This window comes from Mus caroli, unplaced genomic scaffold (genome assembly GCF_978045245.1).
Source record: "Mus caroli unplaced genomic scaffold, Mus_caroli_1 scaffold_2, whole genome shotgun sequence".
Taxonomy (NCBI): Eukaryota; Metazoa; Chordata; class Mammalia; order Rodentia; family Muridae; genus Mus; species Mus caroli.
Window position 1 is genome coordinate 118126924 of NW_028227257.1, and position 15164 is coordinate 118142087.

Here is a 15164-nt window from a genome sequence, read left to right on the forward strand (position 1 = left end):
ATCTAGTTCTCAATTCCTAACTTGTAAGGAGTGTTCACAACAGTATACATCTCAGAGGGATGTTAGGAAGACTTAATACACTCATATGTGAGAGTGCTTGCAACTTGTCAAAACTTAGTTGTAATATATCCTCTTCCTGACAGAAAATAGCTCCAGATCCTTTTTCAAAGTTGTCGGTCTTGACTCATATTTCATTTTAAATAGCTTTAGATACATTTTTCACTTACCTATTTCCTGCACGTATTCCTTTGGACCTACTCCAGAAATGAGCATGACCCATGTGATGCTTAGACTAGAGCCTCCATTAGAACAGGCTCTTCAGAAAGCTGGCTAGAGTATGGGACCAGTGATCTGGGGCCCTTTGGCCTCCACAGAGTGGCCTTGTGGCATCAATCCCAAGTCATTCATAAAAATGAGAACAAAAAGATCTGCTCGTCATTGTGTGCCTACTTAATACAGCCCACGCCTTCTCATGTTTCCTGACAAATGTGAGCATAAAGCTTGGCTGTTTCTGCTCTGATAAACATGCTCAATCTTTTAGGATTAGTCAATTAAATGGCAGACACAGCTTCATAAAGACACAAAGTTTTCAGAAAGAACTAGGGCGACAGCAGCTCATCACTTCCTTCTGAATCATCTCACAATTCATAATTTCTTAGATACATAATGGAGCTAACTTCCAGCTTTGCTTAATACGTTGAAAATTCAAATAATTAAAGCACGGCTAATTAGGGCATTTAAGTGCTGTATGAATAACCATGCTAAAGAGGAGCCAAATTGAATTGAAGGCACAGCCGAAGATGAAGTGTTAGATGGGCCAGTGTCAGTTGGTTAGAGTAGACAGATATACTTTGACAGTTACACTCTATTTCTTTTAAGCCCACAGAGTTTGTGACTGCAGGTGCAAAGCCTCCATTCTAAAATCACCCGATCATTATATTCCAGCATCAATCATTGTTTGGGAAATGATTATAAAACCCATTTATTCAGTCATTTGAATAATGAAATGTTTTAATGCAGCAGTGATCAAACTTGTTTAGCATGTTTATTTTCATATAAATTTTATATTGTTTTACACACATGCATGCATGCACACACACATACACACACACACACACACACACACACACACACACACACCACAATGACCAGAGTGCTTTCCCTGTGGTCATCCACTTAATCTAGGGCAGGATCATCCACTTGCCATTTCTTCTCTTCTTTGGGATCTGTAAAGTGGTTTGTGCCTGAAGGAAATCCCACCGTAGGCAACGCACAGGATCAATTTACAGGCATGCAAATGTTGAAAGAGATCATCCACATTTTCTGAGTGCTGTGATCACTATTTAGTCTGGTAGGAACTATTTTCTGTAACATGCAGATGCTATACAACCTTCAAGCTCTCAGAAACTTGTAGTTAGGAGGCAGATCTGATGCTGTGCAGAGGGACACATTGAATAAAGCAGATGTAGTAAAGTAAGTCAGAATTATCCAGAAGCATGGAAAACATTACCAACTACCAGACCTCACACAGAGGCTCTGTTTCAGTGAGTTTCAATTTGAGAAAAACTAAGAATCTTTTTTTTTTTAAATTATACTGGCCTTATTTAAATGTTTGTGTTTTCTTACTTATTTTTAATTTTTAATTTTTATTTATTTATTTATTTGAGACAGGGTTTCACACTGTAACCCAAGCCGGCCTGGAACTTACTTTGTAACATGTGCTACCCACAGAGGCATAAGAATTTCCCTGTCTGGGCCCTCCTGGTGCTAGGACCATAGGCAGAAGTGGCCATGCTGGGCTTTAGAAACATGTTTTCTTTGTCTGTTGCAATACTGAAGAGTGAACCCTGAACGTTGTCCATATTAGACAAGTGCTCAAACTCTGGGATATATCCATGGCCCCTTCCTTTTCACCTTTTATTTTGACAAAGCTTCTCAGTAAGTTGTCTAGACTGACTGTGAATATATTCAGTAGAATGTATAGGCCTTGAATTTTCTATCCCCTTACCTCAGAATGGCTAGGACTAAAGGATAGTGCCACCTGGCATAGAAGTTGATCTTTTAAATAGCACTCCAGATGACTCCAAGGACCATTTAGGGCAAACATTCAAATAAAGCAACACAAGGGTGAAAGATAGTGTATGTGTATGTGTGTGCATGTGTGTATGCATATGTGTATGTATATTACCATATGGATGGGTATATTTTTTAGAGAGAATGGTCAAAAACAAGGTAACATAATATCTATAAACTTGGTATTATTATTATCATTATCTAAAGATATTTCTTGTGTCTCTGCTTTTTGTAGAAGCAGGCACATATTAGTAAGAAAAATCAAACATGGCTCTGGATTTATAGTTGGAACCTTATGCCTTATGGAACTCATAGCCAGACATGAAAAATACACATGTTCAATAATGAAGTCCAACTCCAGTGACCCCTTTGTGGGGGATTAGGTGAATGACAAATGACAGTGGATGGTGCATGTCCCGGTGCTACACTCATGATCTTTGTTGTTCTATTTCTACCTCAATGCAATGTGACTCCACCTCCTCTAGTAGAGATGTGATAGCCACTGAGGTAGACACTTAGCAATCCCACATGGAACAGAGCACCCAATTCCAATTCTCCTTGTTCCCCTGGGGATGGATGCAACTGGGCTCAGCCTAACAACAGCACAGCTATGCCTCACATACTCTTACCTACAAAGGTACCGTGAGGTTAGAAATGACCTTACTGCCCAGTCTGTGCCATGAACCTTATCGTGTGTCTGCACATGTATATGTTATATATCATGCTTGTGGAGGTAAGTACTGTTCTCACTATGGCAATTAGTAATATGATTAATGCTATTTAAACACTTTACTGATATTTTTGAGCCATAATTAGACATATGCCAAGTTCTCTAAATAGATTGCTGGCATTTGCAACTAGTGTGTGCCCATATACATAAGTGACTAACTAGGAAATCATATGAAATATTCTATCAAGCACAACCTTTCTCTATCGTGTAATTCCAAGATTTTAAAAAGAGAATAGCAAACCCTGGTCATATTCCTGAGAAATCCAATAAATACCAAATGACCAATAATGATATGAAAGAAAATAATGTATGGGTCTTAAAAATCTTTTGGAAAATTGGCCATAAGCGCAGTATTGGTACTGGTTTTATTTACAATCCTAACTGTGATGCGTTAGTTAAGGAGCAGGCAAAGAGTAACTGATGCATTTTGTTACACTAGAATACAAGTGCACTTTTGTTCTCTGCCCTGCACACTAGCCTCCACCAGATCTGCATGGATCAAACTGAGGTTTAGTACATGTTCAACAATTACACAAACAAAAAGCTCCAAGGATCAAATTTCTTGGGAAACATTAAATAATTTTTGGAAGGAGTGGCTAGATGGCTCAGTGGGTAAGATATTTAATAAATATCTTATAAAATTGAGGACCAAAGTCTGGATTCCTAGCACCCACATGAAGGCTGGACACTAGGGGGGGGGCGGCAAGCATTTGCAACCTCAGTGTTGCAGGTAGAGTAGAGGCAGAAGGATACTGGGGACTTTACAGCCAGAGCAGCAAGCTCAGGCTCTCTGAGAAACCTTCACTCAGTAAATAAGACAGAAGATAAAGGAAAACACCAACATTAACTTCTGGCATCCATGTGTGTGTATTTGTGTACACACATGCAAACAGACACAGACACAGACAGACCAACAGAGAGATGCACACACACACACACACACACACACACACACACGGCACAGAGACAGACACATGTGAAAAGGGGGTACATTATTTAAAGATTACTACTGGGCTGACGAGACAGGGAGACCTGAGCTCAAATCCTCAAATATCATATTTTTAAAAGTCCAGGTATAGTCCCATGTGCCTGCAACACCTATTTTGCAGAGGGTAAGACAGGAGTAGTGTTGTAGAGGGTTGCTGGACCTTTCTGGTAGACACCTTAACTTTAGTCTTAGAGAGAGATGCTGTTAAAAGGAGTAAGGAAGAAAGCGAGAAGCAGGGTATTCAACTTCTGACTAAGTCATATCCCATCCATACACAGGAAGCACACACACACACACACACACACACACACACACACACAGAGAGAGAGAGAGAGAGAGAGAGAGACAGACAGACAGACAGACAGACAGACAGACAGACAGAGACAGAGACAGAGAGACAGAGAGGCAGAGACAGAGAAAGAGAAATGGAAGCAAGGTGAGGCTATAAACACTTAATGACTCACCAATAAAGTACCTTCTTCCACAAGGGTCCACATCCTAAATATTTTGTAATCTTCCCAACAGTGCCAGACGCTGTGGACCAAATATTCAAATACTTGAGTCTTGTAGGAAACGTTGTTTTTGTTTTCTTTTAAACCACAATAGCAATAAAAACCCATCGTCACATCAAATGCGTGGATCATATGCACACCTGTGGGAATATGGAATACACTAAAATAGCCTAGGCTGTTATTGTTCATTTAGTAACTTAGTTGTGATTGTGGGGCATGCTTGAACGTTCCTTCAAAGTGAATGAAGCATGAGCCTCATATTTTCAAGTGTAACCTAGTAAGCTGGGATAATCAGTGCCTTCTATCAGATCCTTTATTTTTATGTGAACAAGCTAGGGCTTAGGAGATTTACCAACGTATTATAGGAAACTAGTGGAAGAATACATGCCCATCCACTTATACTTACATGCCTCTTCCTTTCATACACATATCTATTCGATGAGTTCTTATAAATGTCTGTACAGGCTAGACACCAAAGATATGATGGCCAATGAAATAAGTTGGGGTCTTCGGGTTTGTGACAATGATTTGGGTTGCATAGGAGTTATAGAGCCATTAATAAAAGTCACTCAAATACACTTATAATTAATTTCAAAGACAATTTCTCTAAAATAAAATAGCTAATGCTTTGTTATTGTGACAATGCAACCTGGCTTAAAGGAGAGGGTCATGGAGAGCTTTTCAGAAGTAAAAGAATAAAAAACATTGAAGCCTAAGTGGAAATCATAAGGCAAAGAAGAAGGGTAGAAAGTGGTACAGAAGTCCTCCAAAGAGACAGGGGTGTTGGGGTGGTTTAAAGGAGAAAAGTTCCCCATAGTTGCCTGCATTTGAACATATTTTCTCCAGTAGGTGTCGCTGCTTGAGGCAGTTTAGATGGTGCAGCCTTGCTGGAGGAAATTTGTCACTGAGGTGGTGGGCTTTGAGAGTAAAGCTTCATGTGCCTTCTAGTTTGCACTCTCTTCTTCATGCTTTTATTTAAAAGTGTGAGATCTCAGCTACCTGGTCCTGTTGCCATCCTGTAACTTGTTGACATCCCTTCCTGCTACAATGGGCTCTTATCCCTTTGGAAAATCATAAAACCAAACAATCTTCCTTAAATTGTTTTGTTCGGGCCAGTTTATCACAGCAACAGAAAAGTAACTAATGCTGATGTTTATGGGCTAGAATTAAAGCCCAGCTTGTTTGGGGTCAAGAAAGTTATGAGGGAGGAGCAGGAAAGGCTGGTGAGAGAGGCTGCCCTAGACCTGCCAGAACCTGTAGTCCTTGTTTAGAATTTTATCTTTATAATGAGAGTCATGGCAAGCTATGCAAGACTGTTAGCAGAAGGATAATATTATGGTTCTCATCTTTAACAGTTTTATTTTCACCTGGGTGAATGCCAGACTCATAAATGCTATTTTGAGGTATTGGGCTTTCCTGTAACTTTGAGGTTCTAAGTGGTGGCCTGGAGAAGAAGGAGGTGGGAGGTAGGGAGGACAGAAGCAGGTCCATGAGGGGACACTGGGAGGGCATCACCTTATTGCCCATCTTGCTTAACCTGGCTGCCTTGGGCCTCTCTAATGAGATTCTGAGGAGGAAATAAAGCCATGCTAAAAAAAAATATGACAGCTTAGAAGGGTTCACATGTAGAAGAAATTTACATGTGGTTTGTAAGGTTACCCTTTCCATGAATTTACAGAGAATTTTATGATACTTAATGTGGTAGTCCTTGTTCTATTTCTTTTTGTAAAAGTGTGTATCACAATGGACTAAGAAACTTGTCTGAATTATCTACGGCCCTTCTTAAAAATTCAGAGAGTAAGAATTCTTGGTGATCTCATTCAACTGAGTGGGATTCTAAAATCCTTGAAAAGTGAATAGAAAGCCTAGCCAAGCTTTGCAAGAGAGGAAATGTGGCCGAGTACAGAGACAGGTTTGGGAAGTTCTGAGCTGTGTCTGAGCCTGGCTGTTAGAGTCACTTATGTAAGGTCCAATGTCATTGGAATTTTGCTTCCTGTCCTAGAAGTCCTCGATGGGTTTATTTTACTTCTGGAAGATAGTGTTCCAACAGTTCTACAATCTTCACATTTTTCTACATAATCCTCCAATCCATCCTCCCCCTACCCCCATTTGCTCATGACTGTCAGCAAACCAGCATCTATTCAGGCATTAAACAGGCACTTTGCAAAGGAGGAGAGGCTACCATTACCTGAGGGTGAACAGATGAAGAACAAGTTTAGAATTTAGTTGGACGATTAACCTTGTTGCTAATTATATGTTTCTTCCTCCCCCTAAGTTTACAACCCTGAAGGAAGCACAAGGAGAGCCCTTACCCTGAAGGATATTTTAAACGGAACATTCTCATATAAAACATATTTTCCCAACTGGATTTCAGGTAAATGGATCATTTCTTCTGTGAGTTTGTAAAATATATATTCTTGTCTTGTCAGTGCTAAGGCTCTTTTATAATATTTGGAGCTATTGTTCATCAGTTGAACTGAACAAAGAGATGGATTGTTAGGACTGTTCATGGAAACTTCTTATGCCACCGTTCATTCTGGGCTTGCACAATTGTTAGGAAGCTCCCTTGAATCTTAGCAAGAAAGCAGAAGTTAGCAGTGCTGTGTGGGAATATTGTCAGTGAATGACATTGCTCTTCAGAGTAAGTAAGAAGCAGGGCCTCACTTAGAGGAAATCAAGAGAATTTGACCCCATTGGAGCATCCATCATTATTCTTAACACTGGAAGGACAAGACAGTTAGTTCCCTCTTAGCTAGAGAAAGGACTGAAGGAACTGAAAAGGTTTGCAGCCCCATAGGAGGTACAACAATATGAACCAACCAGTACTTCTAGAGCTCCCAGGAACTAAACCACCAACCAAAGAGTACACATGGCTGCCACATATGTAGCAGAGGATGGGATTGTGAGACATCAATGGGAGGAGAGGCTCTTGGTTCCATGAAGGCTCAATGCCCCAGTGTAGGGGAATGCCAGGACAGGGAAGAGAGAGTGGGTGAGTTGGTGAGCTGGGGGAAAGGGGGAGGGGACGGGGGGTTGGAGGGGAAATGAGGAAAGTGGATAACATTCAAAATGTAAATTTTTTAAAAATCTAAGAAAAAGAAAAAAAGACAGTTCCCTCCTGTCAAAATACCTTTAAGGGTTACAGAAATGATATTCATAGTTCTTGTAATTAGAGCATGATCAAAGAAATGGTGAGGTTAAGTGGATGACATTATACTTGTGTATATAAAGGGTCATTTACGAAGATAGAGTATTGCCATTTTTCTTTTTTAAAACGAACATTTATGTGAAGTATTTGTTGTGCTAAATTAAAACAAAGGCCAAATACATGTATATTCATTATTGTAAAAGAAACCTGCCATTTTAAACTAGCTTGTCTCCTTTGTAATTCAGATAAAATAAAGTGTTATCATGAGCACCTGAATCAGTTAGAACAGGGAGGCTCTGGCAAACATGTCATCTTTATGAGATACAGAAGGGGCACATTATCTTCCCTTCCATCATCAGCTTCTGGGCGCTGGACAGGGAGGAAGACAAGGTATATCTGTGGAGCAGAGAGGGTTCTTTTGTTGTAAATATCATTTTTAAGAGCAATCACTTTCTGTTTTGCTTTCTTTTGTATTTAAAGAACAAGAATATCTTCATCAGTCTGAGGATGATAACATAGTATTTTATAATATTGAAACAAGAGAATCATATATCATTTTGAGTAATAGCACCATGGTATGTATCACCATTGTTCGACTCCCTCAGAAACCCTTGCCAGCACGCTACTGACCTAAGACCGCATTCAATCTCTCAGTGGGTGATCTGGAGACAACCCATCTTCCCACCTCCACCCCCCCAACCGCCTTCTTCTAGACACACTAAGCCTCTGCCCTCTTCTTCTGCTCTACCACATAATATCTTTTTCCCTTCTGTGTAAATATATGGCATCAGATATAAATTAGGAACTTAGGGTCAAGTGAACTGAGATTCAGCTCTTGTCATTAGTATGAAACATTATAACCTAGTAATGTAATTACCCTTGCTTGTTGTACCTGTTTCTTCTACTACAAAGTGAGACCAATAATACTTTTTAGGTTAACATGAAAATTAAATCCAATAACATCGTAAAGTGCTTAGGACATTTCTTAACATAGAATAAATGTTCAAAGAAGGGTAGCTGTGATGTCTGGTGCATGCTGGCCTCTCTTCCTGGGTTTCCAAGCCTGCTACATCCCTACCCTCGAAGGCCTACTAATCTTTCAAACTGAGCTTAGAGGATAGCCCTGTAGTCTCTGTAACCACTTGTAGAACATAAGTTCAATTCCATCACCCCTCCCTTCATGATTTTGCAGTGTTATACTGAATCACTTCTAGACCTGTTTAATTTGCTCTCTCAGTCATCTGTAAGATCTAATATCATAGGCTTTTAAAATTGTGTTTTAATTTTATTACATCCTCCCATAGTGTCTAGGAATTTCCCTCCTATGTACTAGGTATGGCATCTACTCCTTGAAATCATACTGAAAATGCATGTGAGTTTGTCAATGGTATGGTATCGCTTTATAATGAAAAAGTTATGATGGAGTATGGTTCCTATGTTCTAACCAATTTCTTCGTATTTCAGAAAAGTGTGAATGCTACAGATTATGGTTTGTCACCTGATCGGCAATTTGTGTATCTAGAAAGTGATTATTCAAAGGTATCAACTATTTAATTTTGATAAATGCATATATATAATCATTTCTCCCATTAATATACAGATTACTATATTAAAATTTAAGCTGTGTAAGAAATTTTAAATGAAACTATGAGAGAAGGCTCCTACCAGAAAGAGTCTACATCTATCTCTAAATATGTAAAAAGGAAATCGATCAATCCATAAAGCACAGCTGGAACACACACAATAATCTAACATACTTTTTAAAATTCTGAATATCTGATTATTCTCAAGTAGCAGAAAACACTTTTTTTTCCTAAGGTAAGGGAATTTTATTTTGGGATACTGATATACATCAGAAACAGATGAATTACGTTGTTTTTTGAGAACTCTTTGACACCATAACACATTGGTAAATTCTTGCTCAGGTTAACCCCCCCCCAAACTATACTGATATTCGAAATGGAAGAATCATTGTGTAGCATATTGTCATATAATCAAACAGGTATGCACGTTCAATATACCAAAGAAGAGGGCTCAGATTGCATATTTGAAAGTCTAATCCTTTCATGTGACTGACACTGAGGAATAAATGGTAGATAACTGACAATTATTTCGTTTCTCCCTCTGTTTGTGACAAATGCACAAAGAGACTTATTTACTTTCAAATTAAAAATTCTAGTAGCTCTTCTGAGATCACGAAACTTTTGACTCCAGTTTTCAGACCTTCCCTGAGATGGAGTTTCCTAGTAAGCTCTTCTTCCTTTTCAGATGGGAAAGCCATTCTGACCACTACCATCCTGGGGCCAGGGGCTTATTCTCCAGTAAACCAGGTCCATATGACTTAAATCCTCAGAAATATGCATTTCAGCCTAGTGGGAAATATCAAGGGATTGAAAGCCCTTTAAGAAACAAAATCCAAAACAATGCTTGCTTTATTCACTGAACCCAGCGCATACTCAAGGAGATAAAAAGTGGCTCTGTTCAGGAGGATTATTAAAATTAAAGGCTACTATTTATTTTCCAAGTTCTATGACTAATTTTATATAATATATATATATATGCATAATATATATATATATGCATATCCAAAGAAAGGAAGGCATTTTGTACATTTTGTAACAGGCTGTCAGGTGAAATTCACACTGACCAATTTCAGAGAGTAGTATCCCTTGCAGAGACTTCTGCAGACCCTAGAGGCTATGAGCATCACAGGGGCGCTCCTCAATCCAGAGAACAAAATGCATCAAGATGAGCCTTTTATACTATGAAATGATTTGGGGGTATTTTTTTTAATGGAGTGAAGTTTAGATAACACTGAGGTGCCCTCTGGGACCTGGACAAACAGCGCACAGGTATACAATACACATACCCGAAACCCTACTTTGCACTGAAATGCATCTGCTGTAGTGCCCAGTGAGGATCAATCATTGCACATTATTATTTGAATGAGCTTTTAAAGCTTTGTCCTCTGTCTTTGCCCCTCTCCCTAACAGCTCTGGCGATATTCATACACAGCGACATACTACATCTACGATCTTCAGAATGGGTAAAACACCACTACATTCATGTGGCTTATTTCTAAGACTTCTGGCTCTGATACGGGTTTAAGGCTATGTGATCTTATTACTGATAGTATGTAATTTGAAATATAAGTCAATCCACAGAAGAGCACAAACTTCCTATGACATATTCACCTGTTTATTCAACTACTATCATGCATTTTATACACAAAAGATCTTTAAACTTTCGAATTTCAAATAGAAAAATATAGATGTGCTATTTATGGAAATAAACACAGGTAATAAAAAGGTTTTTTTTAAATGCATGGGAATGTCACAATTTTAAGGAAGGAACCCACCACGTTAGAAATATGCAGGAGAAAGGACTTATAGCAACAGCCATTGTCTTGATTCATAGGCCACTGAGTAGTTTAAAACTGATAGTTTTTAAAAATGACAAAATGCTTTCTTTAATGCTCAAAGTGTTAAGTAACTCCTAGTTAAAGAAGGAATAATTGCCATTTGTATATTATTTTAATGTGAATTTCAGCTACATGAAATAGTTAGCAGGTAAAAGGAAAGCATGACTGTGTAGGAAGATTGAAGGAGGAGTGTACAATGGCTTCCAGGCAGAACACACAAAGTGTTAAAAACAATCCACAGGTATTTCACTTCACCTGATTAGAGGAGAGCTGCCTCCTAGGGAGGATGGATAGCCTTGAAAAGGAGTAAGGAACTGAAAACGGGGTAGCAATGTCTATGCAACCATTTAAAAGAGTTTAGACCTACTTTTGAGGACAAAAGGAAATCCCTGAAAGATTTTACAGGAAATGACATGATCAGATTTGTACTTTAGAAAACTCACGCTGGCTAATTGAGGAAATGGATTAGTGTGGTTCCTCATCTTAATATGATACCCTCTCTGCTGTTATATAAAAAGTAAGAAAAATTTCATGGCTTGCAGAGGTATTGCTTCTGGTCTACTGCCCCTTTTGTCAAGCAAAGAACTTTTTTTTTTTTTTTTTTGTCATCTCCTTATTTTAAATGTTCAGGGAAGAAACAAGACCTGCTTTTTTTTAAAAACATAGTCTCAGTTGATCTAGTGGATTTGGAGTCTCTTTTCTGTTTCAATACCATCATTAGGCAAGAAGTATTCACAGAGCTCCATAGCCTGAAAAGCATATACAGAAAAATACAAATAAGCTTCAGGAACCAAACCTACTCCTAAGAACCCTGCAGTCTGCTCAGATCGGAAGTGGAGCCCTGCAGAACAGTTTGGTTTGGGCTTTAATCATGTCCTTTTAAAAAAAAATTTTTTTTTTTGTGGTAAACATGCAATGTACACTAGCGTTTATTATAATGATTACTGAGCACATTATCTAATCATCATATAACCGTATGACTAACTCATAAACCCATGATAGCAGAATAGTCTAGTAGCACAACCTACTGACATTCATTTTGTTTTTTTTTTTCACTGTTCCACATGTGTGTTTCGCTTTTATTTTTTTGTTTGTTTTGTTTTGTTTTTCCAATTTTTATTAGGTTTTTTTTAATATTTTTATTACATATTTTCCTCAATTACATTTCCAATACTATCCCAAAAGTCCCCCATAGCGCCCCCCATTTCCCTACCCACCCATTCCCATTCTTTTGGCCCTAGCATTTCCCTATATTGGGGCATATAAAGTTTGCAAGTCCAATGGGCCTCTCTTTCCATTGATGGCCGACTAGGCCATCTTTCGATACATATGCAGCTAGAGACAAGAGCTCCAGGGTTCTGGTTAGTACATCATGTTGTTCCAACAATAGGGTTGCAGATCCCTTTAGCTCCTTGGGTACTTTCTCTAGCTTCTCCATTGGGAGCCCTGTGATACATCCAATAGCTGACTGTGAACATCCACTCCTGTGTTTGCTAGGCCCCGGCATCGTCTCACAAGAGACAGCTATATTTGGGTCCTTTCAGCAAAATCTTGCTAGTGTATGCAATGGTGTCAGCGTTTAGAAGCTGATTATGGGACGGATCACTGGATACAGCAGTCTCTAAATGGTCCATCCTTTCATCACAGCTACGAACTTTGTCTCTGTAACTCCTTCCCTGGGTGTTTTGTTCCCAATTCTAAGAAGGTGCACAGTGTCCACACTTTGGTCTTCATTCTTCTTGAGTTTCATGCGTTTATCAAATTGTATCTTATATCTTGGGTATCCTAAGTTTTGGGCTAATATCCACTTATCAATGAATACATATTGTGTGAGTTCTTTTGTGATTGTGTTACTTCACTCAAGATGATGCCCTCCAGGTCCATCCATTTGGCTAGGAATTTCATAAATTCATTCTTTTTAATAGCTGAGTAGTACTCCATTGTGTAAATGTACCATAATTTCTGTATCCATTCCTCTGTTGAGGGACATCTGGGTTCTTTCCAGCTTCTGGCTATATTCTTGATGTCCACCAAATTAAAAAGTACGCAAATAAAGATATCCCCAGATCAAATAATGATCATTAATTTCTTCGCAGTGGCTTAGATAAGATTTATGCCCTGCAACCATATTACCCATTTAGCTTTTCTGTAGTAAATCTAATCAAACTACTGTTTTTTTGTTTGTTTGTTTGTTTATGTGTAAACATTATGTGTATGTCTCTTGTTTTTTCACAACTATTTAATTTCCAGATATTTTCCTCCAGGTAAAACAATATCATTTTAGTTGGAGATGACAAATTGGCTGAAAGTCAAGTTTGATTAAATACTACTACTCCTACTTGTCTCTCTCTGAAGATTACTAAAAATCTCTAATCAAAAAGCTATTAGCAACTGATACCTACCACACAGGAGCAATTATGTTTCTCTGGTCTAGGGACGCTGGAGTTTACCAGTCACACCCAAAGGCAGGCCCTAGACCCAAAGGCAGGCCCTAGACCCAAGAATTCCATCCGATGTTTTTGCTGACTTTTTGTAGGTTATTTGTTAATTTTTATCTTCATTTTTGTGTTTTTTGAGAGAGAGACAGAGACAGAGAGACAGAAAGAGATAGAAAGTTGAGTGTAGAGAAGTTGAAAGAATCTTGGGAAAAAAAGTATGATCAAAATATATTCTATGAAAAAATTAGTCAAAAAAAAAAAAGAAAAAGAAAGTCTAGCACAAAGTAAAGAAGATAGTTCTGGTTTAAACAAGAAAATTTGTAGACGACAGCTTTTATAATACATCCCCTTTCTCCATCTTTTATGGCATTAGTGAATCATATAACCCCAAAATGGCAGCTCAGATGGCTTTCCAGTCATGAAGATTTGGATTTGTAGACTGACATTGCTCATGCCATTGCATAGCTTAACTGTACTCCATGGAGAGAACCTAGGCAGTGTTGCAGTGTCAGCCAAAAGTAATCTTAGAGCATTAATTTGATACAGAATTGTAAACCAGGTAAAGACTGTCTTCGGACTCATTGCCTTTACTAGATCCTTACATATCCATTGGACCCTGGCCCGCATGTGCCTGGTGTTCATGGACTGCCCTCTGGCTGCCAGAGTTCCCACTGCAGTGCACCTCCATAATGTCCTTCTTCTGAAAGCATCACCCTTTCTGATCAATGTTTTGCCTCATTGCTAGGTATTTATTTTTCTGTGTGACATAACAAATTCAGCAAAGATAAAGTGTATTCCGGGTCTTCCCAGGTGTCCAAGTGGGAAGGAGTAAGCAAGCAAGGTAGAACTGATACAAACCTGGGACCCAAAGACCAGAGGCTGTGAACGGAAACAAATGGGGTCTTTGAAAAGTCTCTTCAAATTGGTCTTAGGAGTAGCTACTGCTTTGCTGCCCCACAAAAACAGTCTTGATGAGACTACTAAGATGATTTTCAAGCAGTCAACCTTTCAGCCTGGCAACTTGCGGTTCTTTAGTACATAAACATTTGATATGTTCTCCTTGAAAAATCTGCAAGAGCTCCACAATGCAATTCTCCTGGCTGAAGCCAGCAGTGGGACATTAAACATCAAAGTGAGATTTTTGGCCAATAGAATATCTGAAATTTCCCCATGGGTGGAGAACTTTGCAAGCTTAAGGCACACTGCCCAGTATACGATCTGTTTTTCAGTTTAGCTTGAGATCAGATGTTCCTTTCCTTTTCTGATTTCAAGTCAGATCCCTGGGGAGATTGTCAAATGGCATCTTATTTTCAAAAATTTGAAATTCATATGCATTCACAGAGATGGGGGTTGTGAATGAGAATGTGGAAGAGCACATATTAAACTAGAGCACAATTATAGAAACTCGGAGCTGGAAGGCACGTCAACGACCATCTTAGTCTGGTGTGTGCAAATTTTACAGTCTCAGGGGTTAAATGACTTGAGCTTTATTTGGGGTCTGCCCAAGAACCACCAATGCAATTTTTAAGTCATTCTTATTTCTCTGTGTCTCATGGTTGTCTCCTATAAGACGGTGGGGCTCTATTGGAGAACTTTAAGATAATCCAGTCTATTGGTGTGTTGCCCACTTACTTCACCGTGAAGGTCAGAAAACAGAGAAGTTGGGTGACTTAAACCACAAATGAGCTGGGCTTCAACGCCTTATTCCCATGTACTCCTCTTTTGAACTTGCAGAAGTGAGGATGTTTCATACAGATGTCCTTAATTTTAATTGTCTTGTTTACTTATTCTGTTTATGAAGATTTTTTTTATTTTGAACACCAAGAGTTGTTGTGTTTTTACATATTTATTTTT

At 38.7% G+C, this 15164-nt stretch overlaps 1 protein-coding gene across 2 annotated transcripts in view; it reads left to right on the plus strand.

The window, feature by feature from the left end:
• Fap (fibroblast activation protein alpha) overlaps positions 1-15164 on the plus strand; it is a 74454-nt gene that overhangs the window by 10697 nt on the left and 48593 nt on the right. For both annotated transcript variants that reach the window (XM_085830730.1, XM_085830731.1), the window contains exons 3-6: positions 6579-6677; positions 7932-8026; positions 8916-8990; positions 10445-10497. In XM_085830730.1, coding sequence (XP_085686856.1) covers positions 6579-6677; positions 7932-8026; positions 8916-8990; positions 10445-10497 — 322 coding nt within the window. The remainder of the gene's footprint in view (positions 1-6578; positions 6678-7931; positions 8027-8915; positions 8991-10444; positions 10498-15164) is intronic.